At 39.7% G+C, this 19,776-nt stretch overlaps 2 protein-coding genes across 2 annotated transcripts; both read left to right on the top strand.

Annotated features, from left to right (window-relative positions):
- Positions 1-6,052: 6,052 nt before the first annotated feature.
- On the top strand, positions 6,053-8,692 carry LOC131019467 (uncharacterized). Its single transcript, XM_057948016.1, has 4 exons — positions 6,053-6,970; positions 7,531-7,623; positions 7,715-7,782; positions 8,247-8,692. The coding sequence occupies exons 1-4, from the start codon at positions 6,347-6,349 to the stop codon at positions 8,533-8,535; spliced, it is 1,074 nt and encodes a 357-aa protein (XP_057803999.1). The 5' UTR covers positions 6,053-6,346; the 3' UTR covers positions 8,536-8,692.
- Positions 8,693-14,492: 5,800 nt separating this feature from the next.
- LOC131023171 (uncharacterized) lies at positions 14,493-15,635 on the top strand. Its single transcript, XM_057952716.1, has 2 exons — positions 14,493-15,009; positions 15,112-15,635. Exons 1-2 carry the CDS (start codon positions 14,493-14,495, stop codon positions 15,633-15,635), a joined length of 1,041 nt encoding a protein of 346 aa, XP_057808699.1.
- The last annotated feature ends 4,141 nt before the right edge of the window (positions 15,636-19,776 follow it).

Genomic DNA, 19,776 nt, shown 5'->3' with positions numbered 1-19,776 from the left:
GGCAGCACAGCCTCGAGAATCCCTCTGCCTGCGACGCCGGCGGAGCAGCAGGAGGAGGAAGAAGAGATGGATGCGATAGGGGAGGGAGGCGGTGGAAGAGAGAATGGAGGGGATGGCGGCGGAGCAGAAGCGGCGACGGCGGGGAGGAAGGCAGCAGAGCAGCAGGGATGGAGGCGGCGGGGAAGGGGGGAGAGTGATTGAGAGAGAGAGAGATAGAGAGAGTGTGTGAATGAGAGAGAGTGAGTGAGATTAGGGTTAAATAGAAAATGACATGCTTAACCTTTTGATTATAAAATAAACGAAAATTAATAAAATTAATCAATTAAATTACCACCATTAGATTAAGTTAGATCAAGGAACCAGATTTGGTCTTCATTCTTTATATAGGGGAGTGGTCTCCATTGAATTCTCCCCTATATATATATATATATATATATATATATATATATATATATATAGGGTCAGCTTCAATGGAGACCACTTCCCTATATAGAGAATAGAGACCAAATCAGAGCCATTGATCTCACCAAAATCAATGAATCAGATTCATCATCTTAGATCATCAATTTAAACATCTCTTAACATATAAAATAGGAACTATTTTCAACCCTTATATCATCAAGATCTACGGTTGATTCATCATCTTGTTGGATGAATTCATGGTCCTGAGTTCGAATCTCATAGGTAGCAAAAAAATTATTTTTCGCAATTCATACATTAACACAACAAATTCATACGTGTTCTACATAAAATTCATACATTTTAGCTAGTTCGTATTTTATATGTTAAGAAGTGTTTATACCGTAGCCACCAGGCCAAAATAAAAACACCTCTTAAAATATAAAATAGGAACCTTTTCAGCCCTTAGATCATCAAGATCTACAGTTGATTCATCACCTTGTTGGATAAATTCATGGTATATAGATTAGGAAAGCGCTAGGGTATAAACACTTCTAAACATATAAAATACGAACTGGATAAAATATATGAATTCGCTGTGTAACTCTATGAATTGCGAAAAATAAATTTATTTCTACCTATGGAATTCGAACTCGGGACAATGAATTCATCCAATAAGGTGATGAATTTTAAGGGCTGAAAATGGTTCCTATGTTATATTCTAAGGGGTGTTTTTATTTTAGTCCACCCATATATATATATGAGTTAAATGGAGAACACTAAATATTCAAAGAACAGAGAATATTGAACATGTCAGTAATTTCGGTTGAACGTTAAACGTTCGTACAAATAATTTTATTGAACATTGAACGAATTTATATCAGGGTTCGAACCCCATAAACCCCAAATGTTCAATAAAATTATTTGTACGAACGTTTAACGTTCAACGTGAATTACTGACATGTTAAATGTTCTCTGTTCTTTATATTTATTTGTATGTTCATTTGTTTTTATACGAACATATCGACGAACATTAGTATGTTCATTTATTTTTTATACGAACACATCGACGAACATTAGTATGTTCGTAAGTTCATAATAATGTTTGTTGGTTCCCAGAATTGGAAAATGAGAAATTTACGAGATTTCCTAAACTTGAAGAATTCGGATTAATCTGATTCATTGATTTTGGTGAGATCAATGGCTCTGATTTGGTCTCTATTATCTATATAGGAAAGTGGTCTCCATTGAAGCTGACCATATATATATCCCTGGTGGAAAGGAAGATTGACGACGGCGGTGATTTCTTGATGGAGGTGACAGGGTGGCAGTGCTAAAGGAGGTGAGAGCGGCGGCAGTAGCACGGAGTGCGGTGCCGGAGCAATTTTCCAGGGGGAGGCGACGCTAGGGTTTACTTAAGCTCAGATATGTTGTTTCTCCTCCAATTTCATCGCTCTGGTTCGGCTCCTCTTCCTAGAACGTGAAGTTTTGGCGTTTATATCTATGTCGTTTGGGTTGGGCCCCTGGCAATCAACGAAATTATTAAAACTATTTTTCTCACAGGCAATGGACGAAGATAATTAGCTTCACTCTTGCACAGGCTTTTAACTTTAGGTTGGGGCCATAGTAATCAATCTGCACGGGAGTCACACGGTAGGCGATGATGTCATTGACGGCAATGTTGCCCCAAATTTTGTAGGATATTTCGAAGGTGGCCTGGAATTTGCTCATGATCTGATCATAGAAGGCAGTGGGTGGTGTACTCGAGGAACCCCTACAACAACTGCGTGGTGTAATCGAGGAACCCCTATAGCAGCTTAATATCGTCCTCTTCGTTCTAGAGGCGCTGGAACAACTTCCGCGATTCACCGGGCGGCTCAAGCTGAATTTACTGGTGGTGGTGGGGATCAGGGAGGCTAGGGGACGACGATCGTGACTTGGGTGACGATCAAGTGGGTTGTGGTGCGGCTGATCGAGAACCCTACATCCAAGCTTGTCTCTCTGACGAGATTTAGGGTGACGGTGGGATAAATTGAAGTTGTCCCGCAATAATGTAAAAAAGAATTAGTTAAATTTAATAAATTGAAAATAAAAATAAATTTTAGATTAACTAATTTAATTTTTTGACTTAAAAATAATTTTAAATTGTTATTTATATAGATAATAACTTAACCACAAACATACTTAAACTATTAAACACTAACACATTAAATTATGTGCCCAAAAGAAATGCCTCAACTTCGACGGAACGAAGGGAGTACATATTGAATAAGTTATGATATGTTCAGGTTTTATGTAAAGTTTGTGGTTTGTTATGTGTTATCAATATTTAAATATTTATTATTCTAATGAGTTGTATGACTTCTTAAGTGAAGTAGTATATATTTATTCAACTCATTATAAATTTTAAATTTTTAATGAATTGTCAATCTTTATATTCATTATTCTTACTTTTTATGTTTTTTTTATCTTAATAAGAAAAAAATGCATAATTTATTTTTTAAAATGTACAACATGTATAATAAACTGTATTTGAAATTCTCATTAACTTTTTCTATGACTAGATAAATTTTTAAAAATTAATGTATATTAATATTTACAACACAGCTTGAATACTTTTCTCCATTTCAATTTTGTGTTCTTTAATTTATTTTTGTGATTATTAATATATAATTTTATCATTAGTGTCACTTTTATTAGTGTTGGGTCCCGGGGTGTTATTGAACTGGTGTATGGGGGGGGAGGAATACACCAGTAGGCTATTTTTGCGGCGTTTAAAAATTGAAGTCGGTACCTAGACTGATATTGAAGAAAGTAAACTGAAGTGAGGTGATCAGTGAAGAATAGGATCATTATAAAGAGGTTAAGACTGATACTGATGATGAATCAGTAGGGTAACTTCAGTTTATGAAACTGGTCAATAAACTGAAATTCAGACAAAGGGTCGGTCTTATCAGTTTTTCAAAATCAGAGAAGTGTTAGAAATCTTACTGATTATCCTAAGATTTATCAGTTAGACTTATAACACTTGGAGCGGAAACGATTTTAAGAAATATCCTTTAGTGAATCAAATTATTAGTTTTAGGGTTTTTCGTTTAGGTTATCAGTTTCGGTATGAACAGTGTTTGTGCACAAGTAATGAAAGGAAATACTGAAAGCATGCAATAAATAACACGGAGAATTTTTACACAAAGAATTTTTACGTGGTTCGAAAAATACTTTCCTACGTCCACGGTCAGTAGATCACACTAACAATCGATGCGGCTCGTGCTTACTTGTGCACAGCAAACCTAGTGACTGAAACACTCGTTTCAGTGCCAACACACTGGGTTGGACTTTTCCTTCTTAGCTTTCAAATGCTAAGACAACAACCTGTTTAGCTTGCGGGTGCTAAACAACCTAGAGTCCAGACACCTGTCTCGAACTCTCCCTCAAACTCTCTTTTCGCTCTTTAGAAAAGGGTTCGAATCTCCAAATAAGATTACTCAGAACAAACTCTAAAGTAATCGATTTCTAAGTTAAGGATGGTTAGAATATTTGCCTAGACACACTAAGAGAATGTAAGTATATAAAGTAGACTGATAATTACAATGAGGGTTTCTCTTCTTCCATTCAAGCTTTTTGCAAAGTAATTGCTGAGTTTAAATTTTGCCAGAGCTTCAACGTATGTGTTTGAATCGGTAAAGAATTAGGTTGAACCTTGAGCTCTATTTATAGGCATCGTCTGGAGAATAGATCCGTTGGAGGAGGTCCTTCTACATTTTCTGTCGTTTGACTCATATTTGAAGTCTTGCTCAGGTGCTTAGTCTTCTTATCTCCTTAGATCGAAAGAGGTATGGTCTTTGCAGGACTAGGATATGGTGCTACAGAACAAAGTAACACAGAAAGGGAAACTCTGCATGTTGAAGGACGATACACCATATATCTCCGCTTTAAATGCTTCATCTTTTGCATTAAATGTGACTTGTACTGGAAGTCAGCAGCTTACTTTCCACATGGCCTTCGTTAGAACTTAAACTTCAGCATCAGTTTGTATCTGCCCTATCAGTCCGAGGTTTTCTACTGAAACTTAACTTCAGTTTCAATAAATGCTTCGACTGATGAGGTGTACTTAAGTGTTTTCCTAACACTTGTACTTCAGTACGGGTCCTTCATTTAATTCATCTTTTACTCCAATTGGACTTGAATCTTCAGTAAATTCGGACTTCAGTCTTCAATCCTTCAGTCCTTCGGTCTTCGGTCTTTTAGTCCTTCGATCTTCAGTCTAATCTAGGAAAAATAAACTCTAACACTTGAGTTCAAAAGAATTCTAATCTTAGAAAGAAAATCTAAGTGTTTTAGGATCATCAAAACCAAAGAAAGGATATTTATTTTTATTTCCCAACAATTACTTAATAATAGGTTGATAATTCAAAGTTAGGGCATAATTGTTTTTTTAAAAATAATTTTTTGAAATAAAAATTAAGTATAATTCATAGTATTATGATAAAAATTATTTTTATAAAAACTATTAGTAGAATAATAGGTATAATAGTGTGACACTACTGGTTTTTTGGTATGCGAGAGCCGGAGCTACTTGGGGGCGATGGTCAGGCCGGAGCTCCTAAAGTTGCCTCTCTCCGCTCTCCTACCATTTGGCTTTTCTTTTGTTTTTTTAGACTAGTCCTCCCTCCGTCCCAATAATAATGTCCCACTTTTTTTAATGGGATGTTCCAATACAAATATCTCATTTCCTTTTTGGCAATATATTCTCTCTCTATACTTAATAATTAAATAATTTCTATCAATCCACTTTATCTACTTTTTACACATTTCTTAATCTTCTTGCCCAAAAGCTATGGGACACTACTATTGGGACGGATGAAGTACTTTTTTTCCTCTTTAAGGTTATTTCCTTTAAGTTTTCTTTAAAGAGGTTTTAACGAGGTTCAGCCCTTAGTCTGTTTTTTTTTCTTTCAATAGTTTCTTAAGTCTTTTTTTCCTTTCCTTTTAATAATATAGCTGCATTTAATTATAATAGGGTGACACTATAGTGTACTCAAAATTACGAGACACTATTGAATCTCATCCCTTAATTTTATTCAGGATTTTATCTAGGAAGTCTGGTTTGTGTGAGCCAGACTTTCGAGGGGTGATGGTACGACCGGAGCCTTTGAGGTGGTCCCTTTTCCGCTAACGACCAGTTGTTTTTGTTTTGTCTTTTGTTTTTTCTTAGACGAGCTCTGTTTTTCCTTTTTTTAAGGTTTTAATGAGGTCCGGCCCTCAGATGCGCTTTCTCTCATAGGTTTAGATTTCTTAGTCTTTTAATAAAATTTCTATTTTAGCAGTAATATAAATGCTGGTTTCCTATGTCCAGGTAAAATATACTCCGAAGATGAAAGTACTTTAACTAGTGGATTAAATTGTGATAGTACTAAAAATCTCCATCCACAACATAAACTATAGTGTATATGAATCAATGATATTTGTCAAGCGCATATATACATAAACAATATCGACAAATTAATACTCCTGGTCCTGGTCATAATTAAACACAGATGAATAAAAACGACACCACTCATACACATAAATTCACCGAAACTTCCGTAACCCTAAAAATAGCGCGCTGTCTCTCTCTTCCCATCAAATCAAAGAGCCCTCTGCATGCATTCCTCCATCCACAAATGAACTACATATGTTCATCTCTAATTTTCCATTACATAGAAAAAAAGAAAAAAAACAAAAAAAACGAGAGAGAGAGAAAATCCATTCCATTTCTCCCATACATATTTGCGCGTGTGTATGTGCGTGTATGTATGTGCTTTCCACTCCCATACACAATATATTACGTATCCAATTTCTGTGTGTCTTTAGGGTGCAATATATTAAGCAATAGGTGTTGTGTCTCTGCTGCGTAATAATATATATATACACACACATACACATATATATATATAGAGAGAGAGAAATGGCCCGTTGCCTGAGCCTGACCGGGTCTGCGGACTTTCTATACCGGAGCTTCTTCTCATATTCGGGGCTCCGATCGATGAAAACGGAGATCCAAGACGGGACGGTGATGCACTGCTGGGTGCCGAAGAGCCACAAGGCGTCGAAACCGAACCTGGTGCTGGTGCACGGGTTCGGGGCCAACGCCATGTGGCAGTACGGCGATCTCCTCCACCACCTGATGCCGCGCTTCAACATCTACGTCCCCGACCTCCTCTTCTTCGGGGAGTCGTGGACGCAGCGCCCGGACCGCTCCGAGGCCTTCCAGGCGCAGTGCCTCATGCGCCTCATGGAGGCGCACGGGGTGCGGCGCCTCAGCCTCGTGGGGATCAGCTACGGCGGCTTCGTCAGCTACAGCATGGCCGCGCAGTTCCCCGAGGCCGTGGAGCGGGTGGTGCTGTGCTGCTCCGGCGTCTGCCTCGAGGAGAAGGATTTGAAGGAGGGGTTCTTTGAGGTGGCGGATCTCGACGAGGTGGCCAGCATTCTGATGCCGCAGACGCCGGAGAAGTTGAGGGAGCTCATCAAGTTTGCATTTGCCAAGCCCGTCAAGGGCGTCCCTTCTTGCTTCCTCTCCGATTATATCGACGTACCCTCTTCTTTCATCTCTAATTCTCCTATCATTTCTTATATTTTATCATTATATATTGATGTGCTAATATTTTCTCATCTAAAATATAGGGAAAAATCTGAGATAAGATAACAAAAATATAATGGGGGCCATTTTCATCAAGTTTTTGTTTGCCAAGTCTCATCATATGCTAAGGATTATTAGTAATTTCCGATAAACTTTGAGTTTTGGCCTCCCCTTAATTATTGGATTTCTAAGGATTATTAGTAGATGATTTTTTTTGTTTTATCTTGGCCAAATTAGGGATGCGTCCTTTCTCTCCTCGCCTTGGACTTTCAAAATTGAGGATAGCCACAAACCCTTTACGATGCACCAAGATATCGCCATATTATGGCTTTCAAATTTCAATGAAGAAACATAAATTTAGATGAAAATATATGTGTATTATAGTTTGACCAAATCAATAGTAATTTTGCATAAGATAAAGGCCAAGTACTACTACTGAGTCATGTAGATTAGAATGTTTATCGGAATGATTTGTGGAATTAATGTATAATATGGTTAATTTGTGGGTGCAGGTTTTCTGCACAGAATTTGTCGCTCAAAAAAAGGAACTAATTCATGCTTTAACTGCCGACAGAAAGCTCTCCAGTATTCCCAGTATTGAACAGGTTTATTTTTTTTAATCACTTTATTATAATGTTAACTTAGCTAATAGATCCAACTCTAATAAATTTTGGTTTGTCCATATATTTATAACAGCCTACCTTGATTATATGGGGAGAGCAGGATAAAATCTTCCCGCTGGAGTTGGGATACAGGCTCCAGAGGTCAGGGTTATATATATTAAAGTTATTAGTTTTGAAGTTTTTCCAACTAATAAATAAATTGAATTAAGTTTTTGACACAGTAGATTTTTTAGCAATTGGAACTTATTATGATAGATGTATATGGTAGGATTACACTAAAAATAAGATTTTTCGTAAAAAACTACAAACTCTTGCACCACTGAATTTTTAAAGTACTTACATTGTACTTATAAGCTTCTCGCGATATTTGATGAATGCAGAGTTCAATGTAGTTATAAGAAATTACACTGAACTTTATAAGTTAATTTATCAATTTAGTACAACTACTTTATACATTCAGTGAAGTTGCATAGGTAAAGAGGTTCGTAGTTTTCAGGAACAATCAAATTTTTATTTGAACATAACTCATGATGTATTATTTTGTTGTTGTATTTAATTCTTCACGTGTGAAATTGGTAGATTGTGATGATAAAATAAAATTACAGGCACATAGGTGACAATGCAAGAATAGAAGTGATAAAGAATGCGGGGCATGCTTTGAACATTGAGAAACCAAAGGAGTTTGCTAAGCATTTGAAATCTTTTCTAATTGAAAATAATTCAAGCCCGAGATCAAGTTCAAGCTCGTCTTTGAGTTTAAATTGGAGTTGGAGTTGGAGCTCGAGTTCGAGCTCGAGCTCAAGCTCAGACGCAAATTCGAATCCGAATTCGAATTACCACCCTTACTCTCTCTCATCTCTACGACAAAAGAGTTTCTTCTGGACCAGCCCTTGATATATATATTCTCTCTCAAAAATTTGGCAGATTTGTTAACTGATATTGATCCTGTAATGCTGACATAATCTTTTTCTTTCACATGTATACATAGTCCACTGTAAATTATACAGTTTACATTGATCTCTATAATAATTTTTCAACGCATTTTGTTTAATCCAATAGCTATATATCATATATATAGAGAGAGAAAGAAAATTGATCAAGTGAGAAATTACATGAAATCTTTCATGATATATACGTCACATACTCTTTCGTACAAAATATAAAGAGCACTTTCTGAAAAGTTTCTACAATCTATTTTAATAAATTCGATGTCCGAAAATTGAATTGGTCTCCTGTGAGACCAAGTGTAGAAAAGAAATGGGTCAGAGAGGATTGGGCGCGGGCCGGGGCCGGGGCGCGAGCTGGAGCAGTGGGCTGAGTGCGGTAGTGATAAATATATAGCAAGTGTTTTCCTAAATAAATATAAAATGGAGATTGTGGTGCAATGGTTAAATATCACTCTCACTTTATACTCATTTCAGTTCAAAATCCATTACATGAGTTGTTATTTTATTTATGGTTTTTTTTTTTGGTTTTGGTTTTTTGTTTCATTGTTTATTTTTGTTTCGTTTCTATTTTGTTTTTATCCCTTTTTAAGTTTTTTTTTTTTTAGTTTTTTCTATTTTTTGTTTCAAAGTAATTGTTGTTATGATGAAAAGTGACATTTTTTTTTTCGTTTTCATTGTTTATTTTTGTTTCGTTTCTGTTTCTTTTTTATATTTTTTATTTTGTTTCTATCCTTTTTTAAATATTTTTTTTTCTATTTTTTATATCAAAGTAATTATTGTTATGACGAGAAGTATTACCTTTCTTCATACTCCATCCGTCCCACAAATAACTTCCTAAGAGGGAGGGGCATGGATTTTAAGACAAAGTTGTTGGGTGTATTGAAAGTGATGAAAGTATTGTAATTAGTATTGAAAGTTGCAAAAAGGTGAAAAGTAATACTTCATCCGTCCACAAAAAATAGTGTATTTTTGTCATTTTGAGATGTTCACAAAAATTAGTCCTGCGTTTTCCAATTTTGAAAACTATATATCATATGGTGAGCCCTATTCTCCACTCACAATATAATTAATTAATATTATAAATACTACTCCCTCCGTCCCAATAAATGTGGCCCTTTTCTTTTGGGCACAAGATTAAGAAAGAGGTTATTATGTTTAATTAATTGTGGTCCATTATAATTAATGATTTTCCTGCACCCTAATTTCTTCTTTTTCTTCAACCTAACATGTCAATGCATTGTGACGGAAACGGCAACGGCGCCGGCGTCGACGCCGCCGGCGGTCACCCCTCACCCAAACCAAACTTCACCTCCCTCTCTCTCTCTCTCCCGTCCACGCACAGGCCGCCTGAAAGCCGTGGAGGGTCAGGCAGAAATGGGGCAGAGAACCTCTGCGGCGGCGGAGCCTTCAAAGAGAGTGAGAGATCTGCTTCAGTAAATAAATGAGGGGAAGAAGGGGACGTCGGCGATCGTGGCTGACGGCGGTGCGGTGGGGCGAGAGGGAGAGAGCAGATCGCAAAACAACTCAAATCTTGCAAAATCCTTCAAGAAATAAAGAGGAGAAGAGGAGATCTGAAACCATCTCAAACCAGATCAGATTTGTGTTTGTTCAAGAAACCAACCAGATCTGAAACCATCTCAAACGTCGCCTTCACCTTCAGGCGGCTGCTACTGGCGGAGGTCAGACAGCGGAGAGAAAGAAAGCAAGGGGATGGGCGGCGGGGCGAGAAGGAGAGAGCAGAGGCCGGCGACGGGGGATCAGGCGGCGGGGCAAGAGGGAGAGAGAGAGAGGGAAAGCAAGGGGGTGGGCGCCTGGAGGCAGGTTTGTGTGTGTTTTTGTGTGTGTGGGAGTTTATTTAATTAGGGTTTAGGTTTAGTTAGATATTTTAATTATATTAATTAATCAGACTTAATTAAAGTAAATATTTCTATTTTAAGAAAGTGACCACTTTTAGTGGGACAAATCAAAATGGAAAGGTGGCCACATTTATTGGGACGGAGGGAGTAGTTTTTAAGTGGGACTTTTTTCTCGACTCACAATATAATAACCATTTTTATTAAAACTCTGTGTCATCCTTTACTAGGATTATTTTTTGTGGACGGATGAAGTAATAAATAGAGTATTATTAGTAGTGGGATAGTGTCCCAAAATAGATAGAAAGTTATTTGGGGGACGACCCAAAAAGGAAAGATATGAAGTTATTTGGGGACGCAGAGAGATTATTAATGTTTACTTTTTCTCTTACGACAATTATTACGTGACCAAATAGGTAAAAGTACAAGTTCTCGAAAGTAAAATTAAAATTATTTTCTTTAAATCAATAATTATTGTTCTTATGATAATAATTACTTGACCAAATAATTAAAAAGTACAATATCTTGATAATTGACGTGAAAAAAATATAACAAAATATTTCATTTTTTTATATCAATAATAACTTTTTCTTACGACAATAATTATTTGACCAAATAATTAAAGGTACAAGTTCTCATGAGTAAATAATAGTTGTCATAAAAAAGGTAATAATTTTGAAGCATAATATTTCTTCATATCAATAGTTACTTTTCTTACGACAATAATTATTTGACCAAATAACTAAAAGTACAATATCCTGATAATTGACATGATAAAATGAATATTGAATGATGAGGAGTAAAATATGTATAAGGCGGATTAGACAGCAATTAAGATTCCAGCCCTGGAACGGAAGGAGCGAAGAAGACTCCGAATGATCTCCTTTGTGAAAAGCACGCGTAGTGGGAGCCTCCAAGCCAGAACGATGAAATTCTGTTACAGAAGAAGCCAGCGCTGACCAGAGGAGCACAACAAAGAGTGGATGTCAGAGCTGGGATAAACGGAAAAGTGATAACTCGCCTCATCGAACGGAGCTGACGGCGGATCAGGGCCGTCAGCTCTGGATTAGGGCTGAGGACGTACGAACCACTGACAACTTTTACCAAAGAATCTTCCTAACTAACCTAGGACCCGTACCAAATGTGAATTTACTTATTTGCCCTCATTGTAAACTTCTATAAATAGGGAACGCCTCCGCCATTTTATAGACAAGCTATCAACAATACAACATATTTTCCTCTGCTTTTCACTATCTTCACCACTCTCTCGATTTCTCGCACACTACAGGTGAATCCTTTCGCTTTTAATAAAAGGTTATGAAAAACGAACTCATCAAATAGCGCCGTATGTGGGAAACTCACACGAATCGAGTTTAAGACGTGGATGAGTTTCTGTATGAACACTGCTCGTCGGGATTTTTCAGCAAAAGTCACTTATCTTTGTCGAGTAATTCGGGTTAAAGGAGCATACATGATTGTTTACGTATATATCAGCACGAATTTGTTTGATCCATTGTTTGGTACATACTTGGGCTTTCTTGGTAACACGTGCTCTCTTATTGATTGCAAGATTTATATGTTTAATGTGCTTACGTGCGTTCTTCATTGTTTAAGTTTTATGTGTTTCGTGTTTGGTGTGGGGTTGGGAATTTTTGTTTGTGGATATAATGATTATGGGTGATTTCGTTTCCTGTCGCTTTATTTGTGACAGAGATCTGTCCGATCGATGGGATTTCTTAGAAAAAATCATGCATGACTTTGGTATTGCGTGGGATCTGGTTCTCTTATGGGAATTCTTCATGGAAATTTAGGGGTTATCGTTTCTGCGAGTAGAGTGTTTATTGCTCTAGGAACTCACCGTACAATATTTTTAAGATTATAACAATTTCACCACAGGTGATGGAAGACACTAACATCGTTAAGAATCTGATGGGAGAATTCACAGGGGAGGGCAGAGATCCTGCTACTGCTTCTACTGTGACCAATGAGGGAATATGCGTTGGCGATGCTACACCCACTGGCCCTCTCAGGCCGGTGTTTTCAGGGCTGCAGGCAACTGCAACCGCCCAGGATCATCCACATAGGGAACGGGATTGGTCAATGCTACTATGACCGAGCAGATGCTATCTTTTCTGAGTTACGCCTGTATGAGGCAAGTTTTGGGAACTTCCGCTCCATCACTGAATTTGGGCTTGCCAGCGATTGCAGGGCTAGGAACTTCAGGGCTTTCAGTACCATGCCTGATTGTCCTGGAAAGATTGCCAACTGAAAGCCCCCCGGGTTTGCTAAGGAGTACTGTCGTCATTCCCCCATAGGAAACCCGAGCAACCAGAGCTGACAGAGCGAAGGATGCTCACCAGCCGGGACCTCTGTTCCCAGGAGACATGGATCACATCGAGGATGTGGAAGACACCTCTAGTCAGACTAGACCCACAGAGCGTCGGGGGAAGGTTTCAGATCTGGATGATCCAGTGCAGCTACAAGAATGGGTCTCAGTTATGCAGCGACATCTTCAAGAATTGGAAGGGGTGATTGGGGATAAGGAGAGGGAAAGAAGCAAAGCGACTACACGAAAGAGAGGACGGTATGAGGTCTCCACTCATTCCAGGGCTGAAGGTCACCGAGAGAGACATATTTGCTTAAGGAAAAAAGAAAGACATGCTAGCAGAGCTGACGGGAGCAAGCGAAAAAATGTTATTCAACAGTTCTCGGCTAAAGGAAAGAGAGAAAACCATCATCGCCCATTCTATCCTGAGATTGCCTCTAGGACAGGATCGAGCCATTTTTCGGAAGATATTTTGGCAGATCCATTGCCTTGCCACTACAAACCCATTACTATGGAATACGATGGGTCGGATGACCTAGAGGTGTAGAATTTTTTCTACCACACTAACTGGGATGGCTCAATAGTGGTTCCGAGCTCTGGAACCTAACTCAATTCACTTTTTTGAACATCTCCATGATGCCTTCATGTGTCAGTTCGCAAGTTCTAAGCGTGTTGTGAAGACCGCGATGTCGTTGATGGATTTGAAGCAAGAGCCCAGTGAGACTTTGAAAGAATTTGTTGCTCGCTTCACTAAGGCATCTCTGGAAGTGCCCAAAGCCGAATCGCAAATCAAGGGTATGCCTTTGTCCGAGGTTTGAGGCCCGGAGCCTTCTTTCATAATCTACAAGTGAAACAACCATGAGATTTCGATGACATTCTAGCCCAGCTCCCAGGATATATACAGCTGGAAGAAGCCAGAGCTGCGCGGAAGACAGAGTACAACAATAATAAACCCAAGAAGGTTGAAAGCAAACCTGAACAAGCGGATACTCGCTATCAGGGAAGGGCACCATACAGAGGGCTGCCTCCTCGAGTGCTGCAAGGAGAAGCACAGTCGGCGTATCAACCTGCCCGGAATGAACAAGGGTTCAAGGCAGTACACAACATTAATAGACTCACCGACCAAACCCCACTGAACAAGCCCCAGGAAGAGATTTTTCACTTAATTAAGAATGAACCATGGTTCAGGGCTCCGAGAGACTTTGCAGCGGGGGCTCCCAGGCCTAGACCGAGTGGTCTGCTCTGTCAATACCACAATCATTACGGGCATCCCACGGAATATTGTGGACATCTTCGCCACCAATTGGAAATCTTGGTAAGACAGGGAAGGCTGGATCAATTTGTGAAACAAACACCACTTCCACATCTGCAGGACAACAACTATAATCCTAGGGCAGGAAGGGAACAAGGGAACCAAGGAGGCGATCACAGGGCTGCTGCCCCACATCGGGAAGAAAAAAGACAAGTACACATGATAATCGAAAAGGAAAGTGAACCTATATCCAATAGAGCAAGAAAGCAGACGATCCGCTCGTGCAGAGCGGGAACTTATCCAAGGCAAGTCTTGACTGTAAGCAGCGCGGTGAAGGAGCCGAACATTTCTTTCGGGCCGGATGATCATGCAGGGCTCATCCACTCGCAGACGTGGCAAACTGCACTGTCCACCGCATTTTCGTGGATTTCGGGAGCGCTGTCAATATAATTTATAAGGATTGCTTGACGGCTATGGCCCTAAATGCTAGTCTGAAACTGTCGGACAGTCCATTGTATGGTTTTACCGGAAAATCCATTACGCCCTTGGGATCTCTAGAACTACCAATGATGTGGGAAAATGAGGAAGCTTCACGAACCAGGATTCTCAAGTTTTTGGTGGTGGATTCTCCCAAACCGAGTTACAACATCATTGTGGAAAGGCCAGCGATGAATGCTTTCCAAGCTATAATTTCTATGTATCATCTGAAAATGAAGTTCCCTTTAGAAGGAGGTCGTATGGGGAAGATCGTCGGGAACCAGATTACCTCTAAGGAATGCTTTGTTCGGAGCTTAACATCCCAAGCTGGATCTAAGCGAATTCAGAATGGGCAGGGTGGGTCAGCGGAGAAGATCGCTAGAGCTGGAGGAAGCTCGGGGAATACGGCAGAAATGGCCGAGATCGAGAAAATTAGGAGGTCTTCCGATAAACAGCCTATGATATCAACCGATGATAGATGCATGCTGGTGGAATTATTTCTTGGAAAAACGGGTTTTACCACGCGTGTGGGTACCGAAAGGTCTCCAACTCTGGAAATGGGGGTGATAGAGTGCCTTTAGCGTAATGCGGATGTGTTCGCTTTCACCACGGCAGACCTGAAAGGGATAGACCGGACATTAGCAGAACATCATTTGAATGTGGATCCTTTAAGGAAACTGGTTATTCAGAAAATACGATACTTTAGGCCAGAGAAGGATACAACGATTAGAGAACAGGTGAAGGATTTGCTACAAGCGGGACACATAGTGGAAGTACAATATCTCGTTTGGCTGTCCAACGAGATGACGGTCGAGAAGAAGGAGAAAGAATGGCGAATATGTGTGGATTATAGGGACTTGAACGTAGCTTGTCCGAAGGACTGCTGCCCTTTACCTCGCATAAACCAACTGGTCGACTCAACTCTTGGTTGCGAATTATTGTCAATGATGGACGCCTTTCAGGGATATCATCAAATTAGCATGCATCCGGAGGACATTGCCAAAACTGCCTTTCCGGTTTGCTGTGGAGTTTTTGGTTTTGCTAGAATGCTGTTTGGACTTAAGAACGCTGGAGCCACCTATGATGGACACAACCTTTCAAAATCAGATCGGGCGAACTATGTCAGTGTATGTCGATGATATGATGGTTCAGAGCAGAGCTGCCACGTCACACCTAACAGACCTGGAAGAAGTTTTCAATGTTATTCGTCAGCACAGACTGATGTTAAATCCGAAGAAATGTACGTTTGGGGTCAGAACTGGGAAATTCTTGGGGTACCGGGTAACCCCACAAGGCATTGAGGTAAACAAGGACAAGGTGCAGACTATTATGAACATGACACCACCAAGGAACATCAAGGAAGTGCAGACATTGAATGGCAGGATCACAGCCCTCAGGCGATTTATTTCCCGGTTAGCGGACATAAGTTTACCTTTCTTCAAAAGTTTGCGGAAAGGGATAAAGTTTGAATGGACCCAAGGCTGCCAACATGCCTTTAACCAACTAAAGAAATATTTGGCAGAACTTCTCGTGCTTACTAAGCCTAGCGTCAGGGAGATCTTATATCTGTATATAGCAGTGGGGATGAAATCTTTAGGATCAGTCTTTCTCAGGAAGAACGGGGACAACAAAAGCTGATTTACTTCGTCAGTAAGATGTTACAAGGTGCAGAGTTGAATTACTCAGAGATTGAACGGGCATCACTGATTGTATTGGTTACGGCTCGAAGGTTGCGGCCATATTTCTTGGCGCACAAAATTATCGTGCGTACATCTTTACCATTTAAACAAACGCTGGGGCGACCAGACTTGTCTGGACGAATGGTCAAGTGGGCAATTGAACTAAGTGAATATGATGTGGACTTTGAACCACGAACCGCAATCAAAGCACAGGCCTTGGCAGATTTTGTACAAGAAACCACCAGAGCAGAGAAACAAAAGCCCTGTAGGGTATCAGTCGATGGGTCCGTCACTAAAGAAGGATGTGAGGTGGGCATATACATTTAGTCCCCCACGGATGATGACTTGCAGTTCGCTATTAAATATGAGCAATGTTTGTCTAACAATGAGGCCGAATACGAAGCTGTCATCAGTGCCTCTAGAATTTCGTCAGAACTAGGAGCTGAATCGATACACGTGAAATTTGATTCACAATTGGTAGTGCAACAATTATTGGGAGAATATGATATCAAGGAGAACCGAATGGCTGCATATCATGTCAGGGATAAGGAGTTAATGTTTAAATTTCAGGGCTGCTGCATCGAACAGATACCGCGCGAATAGAATAATAGGGCTGACCTTCTAGCACGTATGGCCAGCGCAGTCGAACATAGCTGGACGAACTCAGTGACTCTGCTCTTTGAGCTCAGTTCGGAGGGGAAACAGGGCATACTAAGCGTGGAAGTCAAAGAGGATTGGCGAACTCCCATTATCCATTTTTTACAAACAGGAGAACGGCTTGATCCAGTTATTTCCCAGCGCTGCCTTTACGGCAGATATTGCATGATCAACGATCAGTTGTATAAGAGTTCCTTCACCAGGGGCGGATCCAGGATTTGAGGTTGGGGGGAGGGCTGAATTAATTGATCTACGATGTATGAAGACATTTACACGGGGGTTCGGGGCAGGAACCCCCTGAAGAAATTTTTTTTGAGCATTTCGTACACTTCATTTTCATGCATTTTTTAACAATCACTTAGTATAATAGATAATTGTTTGCAATTCAATTAATATAACATCAAGTAGATTGAAAGTATACAAAAACATACTTTTATGCATTCTTTTACAAATATATATATTTCATTTTCTAAACAAATAAACTAACTTTCATTGTTAATAATTAATAATTTTACTTTAACTTTAGAATGGACTCAAATTCAACATTAAAAATTAAATAAGAAAAAAAATAGGATAAAAATAACATAAATGTAACAAATCAATGTACAATTTCAAATAATTAATATGGATAATTGGATATACTATAAATAATGTATTCTATTTTTTCTTCAATTTTTTATTTATATACACATATACATATATATAGATATATAAAATAAAATATATATCTATATTTAAAAATAAAAACTCAAAAATTGGGAGGGGGCTTCAGCCCCCCTGAATCTGCCACTATCCTTCACTCATCCATTGTTAAAATGCTTGTCGCCAGAGGAAGCACAATTCGCTATCAAGGAAATTCATCAGGACTGCTGCGAAAATCATGATGGTTACAAGGATTTAATGAGAAAGATCGTCAGGGCTGGGTTTTATTGGCCTACAATGGGAGAAGACGCCAAAATTTTTGTCAAAAAGTGTGAAGTTTATCAAAAGTACGCTACACGCATTAATGTCCCAGGGAAAACCATGGGGACTATGTATGCCACATGTCTCTTCGATAAATGGGGGATTGATATTGTGGGGAAGCTCCCTACGGCCCCGGGAGGGAAGTGCATCCTTATAGTAGCAGTAGATTACTTTTCCAAGTGGGTGGAGGCGGAAGTAGTGCCAAAGATCAACGAATGTTCTATTGAAAGGTTTTTATGGCGCAACATCTGTTGCAGGTATGGATCACCAAGAGTGCTCATTTCAGATAACGGGTCACAATTCACAGGAAGGCGGATAGAGGAGTTCTGTCGTTCAGCGCTTTGTCTCAGTTGCTCACCCACAAGCTAATGGTCAGGTGGAGCTAACCAATCGCACAATCTGCGAAGGGTTAAAAAAGCGGCTAGAAAAGAGTAAGGAAAGATGGGCGGAGGAGCTGGACGGTGTCTTGTGGGCTCATCGTACTAGCCGAAAACTGCTACAGGGGAGGCACCATTCACACTAGTGTATGGCTTCAACTCTATCATACCGGCAGAAGTACGATTGGCCTCACACAGGGTTCTGCATTATAACCCTGTACAAAATGACGAACTCGGACGTCTGGATCTGGATTTCAATGAGTTGTGCAGAGATGCGGCCGTTCTCAGAGCTGCAAAATATAAGAGCATCATCAAAGCAAGATTCGACAAAAAAGTGGTAGTTAGAAAATTTAACAAGGGAGATCTGGTATTAAAGCGGACAGACGCACTGCACCCAGCCAAGAAGTTTGATCCTAACTAGGAAGGTCTTTTCGTGGTGACAGAAGTACTAGGCGGCAGAGCATACCACTTATCTAACAGTGAAGGGAGGCCGCTCAACCGGCCTTAGAACATCAACACTCTGAAAAAAAAAATATGCTTGAGAACTTACAGCTCTGATTTATCATTATAGACAAAATACTCTTTTTTCCCACAAGGGTTTTAACGAGGTTTGGGGCCAAGTTTCTTTGATAAAATGGGATTTTTGGTTTTAGGTTAATTACCCGTGCTCGATCTCATTCTTCATTTTAGCATGGTATGTATCTTTAACTAATCGAGAACTGCAGGGCTGCCAAACAATCGTGCTTGACTTCTAAAGTACGCGCACGACATTTGGGGGGGAGTAAGGGTGTATACCCCGTATATACCTGGTACATTACTGTTCATATCCTATTTTTTAGGGATAAAAAAATTAATTTTTAGATGTCGCCTAAGTCCAAGCTCCCAGAGCTGGCTTAGCCCGTGCAGTTGCTTAAACCGGATTCCAATGCTGGTATTAGCGCGAGCACTTAAGATTTAGAAGTCGCCTAAGTGCAAGCTCCCAGAGCTGCCTTAGCGCGGGCAGTAAGAGGATTAAATTTTTAGATGTCGCCTAAGTTCGAGCTCCCAGAGCTGGCTTAGCGCAGGCATTAGGAGGGTTAAATTTTTTAGATGTCGCCTAAGTCCGAGCTCCTAGAGCTGACTTAGCCTGGGCAGCTGCCTAAACCGGATCCCAATGCTGGTATTAGCGAGAGCACTTAAGTTCTAGAAGCCGCCTAAGCGCGAGCTTTCAGAGCTGCCTTAGCGCGGGCATTAGAAGGGATGGTTTTTAGATGCTGCCTAAGTCCGAGCTCTCAGAACTGGCTTAACGCGAGAAATTGTGCAAACCAGAACCCAAGGACAGCTCTGGGAAAGTATTAAGTTGGGAAAATCGTACAAGCAAGGACATATAGAATCAATTCAATACGGATGATGAGTTTATCAAATCAATAACAGGGGAATTAAAATAGTAAATAACTCATAAGTTGCAAAGTCGAAAGAGCAGAATAAACATATACACGTGATGAAAGTAAGGAAAAACCAAGGGGAAGAGAACAACAAGTACCAAATTCACAGACTTACAAAAATAAAAGAGGCCCACAACAAATGTTTAAAGCCAGAGTATTTACAAATATTTATAAATATAG

The sequence above is a fragment of the Salvia miltiorrhiza genome, chromosome 4 (assembly GCF_028751815.1).
Source record: "Salvia miltiorrhiza cultivar Shanhuang (shh) chromosome 4, IMPLAD_Smil_shh, whole genome shotgun sequence".
NCBI lineage: Eukaryota > Viridiplantae > Streptophyta > Magnoliopsida > Lamiales > Lamiaceae > Salvia > Salvia miltiorrhiza.
This window is presented reverse-complemented; position numbering and strand designations above follow the sequence as displayed.